The sequence below is a fragment of the Eurypyga helias genome, unplaced genomic scaffold, assembly GCF_000690775.1.
Source record: "Eurypyga helias isolate BGI_N326 unplaced genomic scaffold, ASM69077v1 scaffold21198, whole genome shotgun sequence".
NCBI lineage: Eukaryota > Metazoa > Chordata > Aves > Eurypygiformes > Eurypygidae > Eurypyga > Eurypyga helias.
The window spans coordinates 3,686-4,200 of record NW_010265216.1 but is presented as its reverse complement, the minus strand read 5'-3'; the positions used below and the strand labels follow the sequence as shown (position 1 = coordinate 4,200).

General features: G+C 61.2%; 1 protein-coding gene across 1 annotated transcript in view; it reads right to left on the bottom strand.

Moving 5' to 3' along the window:
• GPR119 (G protein-coupled receptor 119) overlaps nt 1-515 on the bottom strand; it is a gene marked incomplete at its 5' end in the record, with an annotated part of 2,129 nt that overhangs the window by 503 nt on the left and 1,111 nt on the right. Inside the window, one exon of the mRNA XM_010156660.1 lies at nt 12-514. Coding sequence (XP_010154962.1) covers nt 12-514 — 503 coding nt within the window. The remainder of the gene's footprint in view (nt 1-11; nt 515) is intronic.

The window sequence follows — 515 nt, the reverse complement described above, 5'->3', positions numbered from 1 at the left end:
AGGGGAAGAGCTTGGGGAAGAAGCCGACGCAGAAGACGGTGAGCATGTAGGCGGGCTGGAAGACGCTGAAGAAGGAGCACTTCTCGCGGTGGGAGACCATCTGAAAGGCCGGGCTGAGGACTGGGAGGAAGCCGATGATGGCAGCGACCAGCCAGACCCCCACCACGCGCGTCCCCACCCGCAGGCCCGTCACCATCTGGAGATAGTGGAAAGGCTTCCTGATTGCCAGGTGCCTGTCGCAGGCAACCAGGATCAGGGACAGGATAGAGGCAGCGGAAGAGGAGGTCACGAAAGCCATTCTCAGGACGCAGAAGATCTGGGGAGGGCAGAAGGGCTGGGAAAATTCATCCATGACCAGACCCATGACCGTGAAGCCAACCATGGCATCCGCAACGGCGAGATTAAGGACGAAGCAGAGCCCCTTGGAGCCGCTCTTATGGATGAGGCGGAGGAGAGCGATGGCCACCAGCACGTTGGCCGTGATGATGAGCGAGGCCAGCACAGCGAGGATGGCC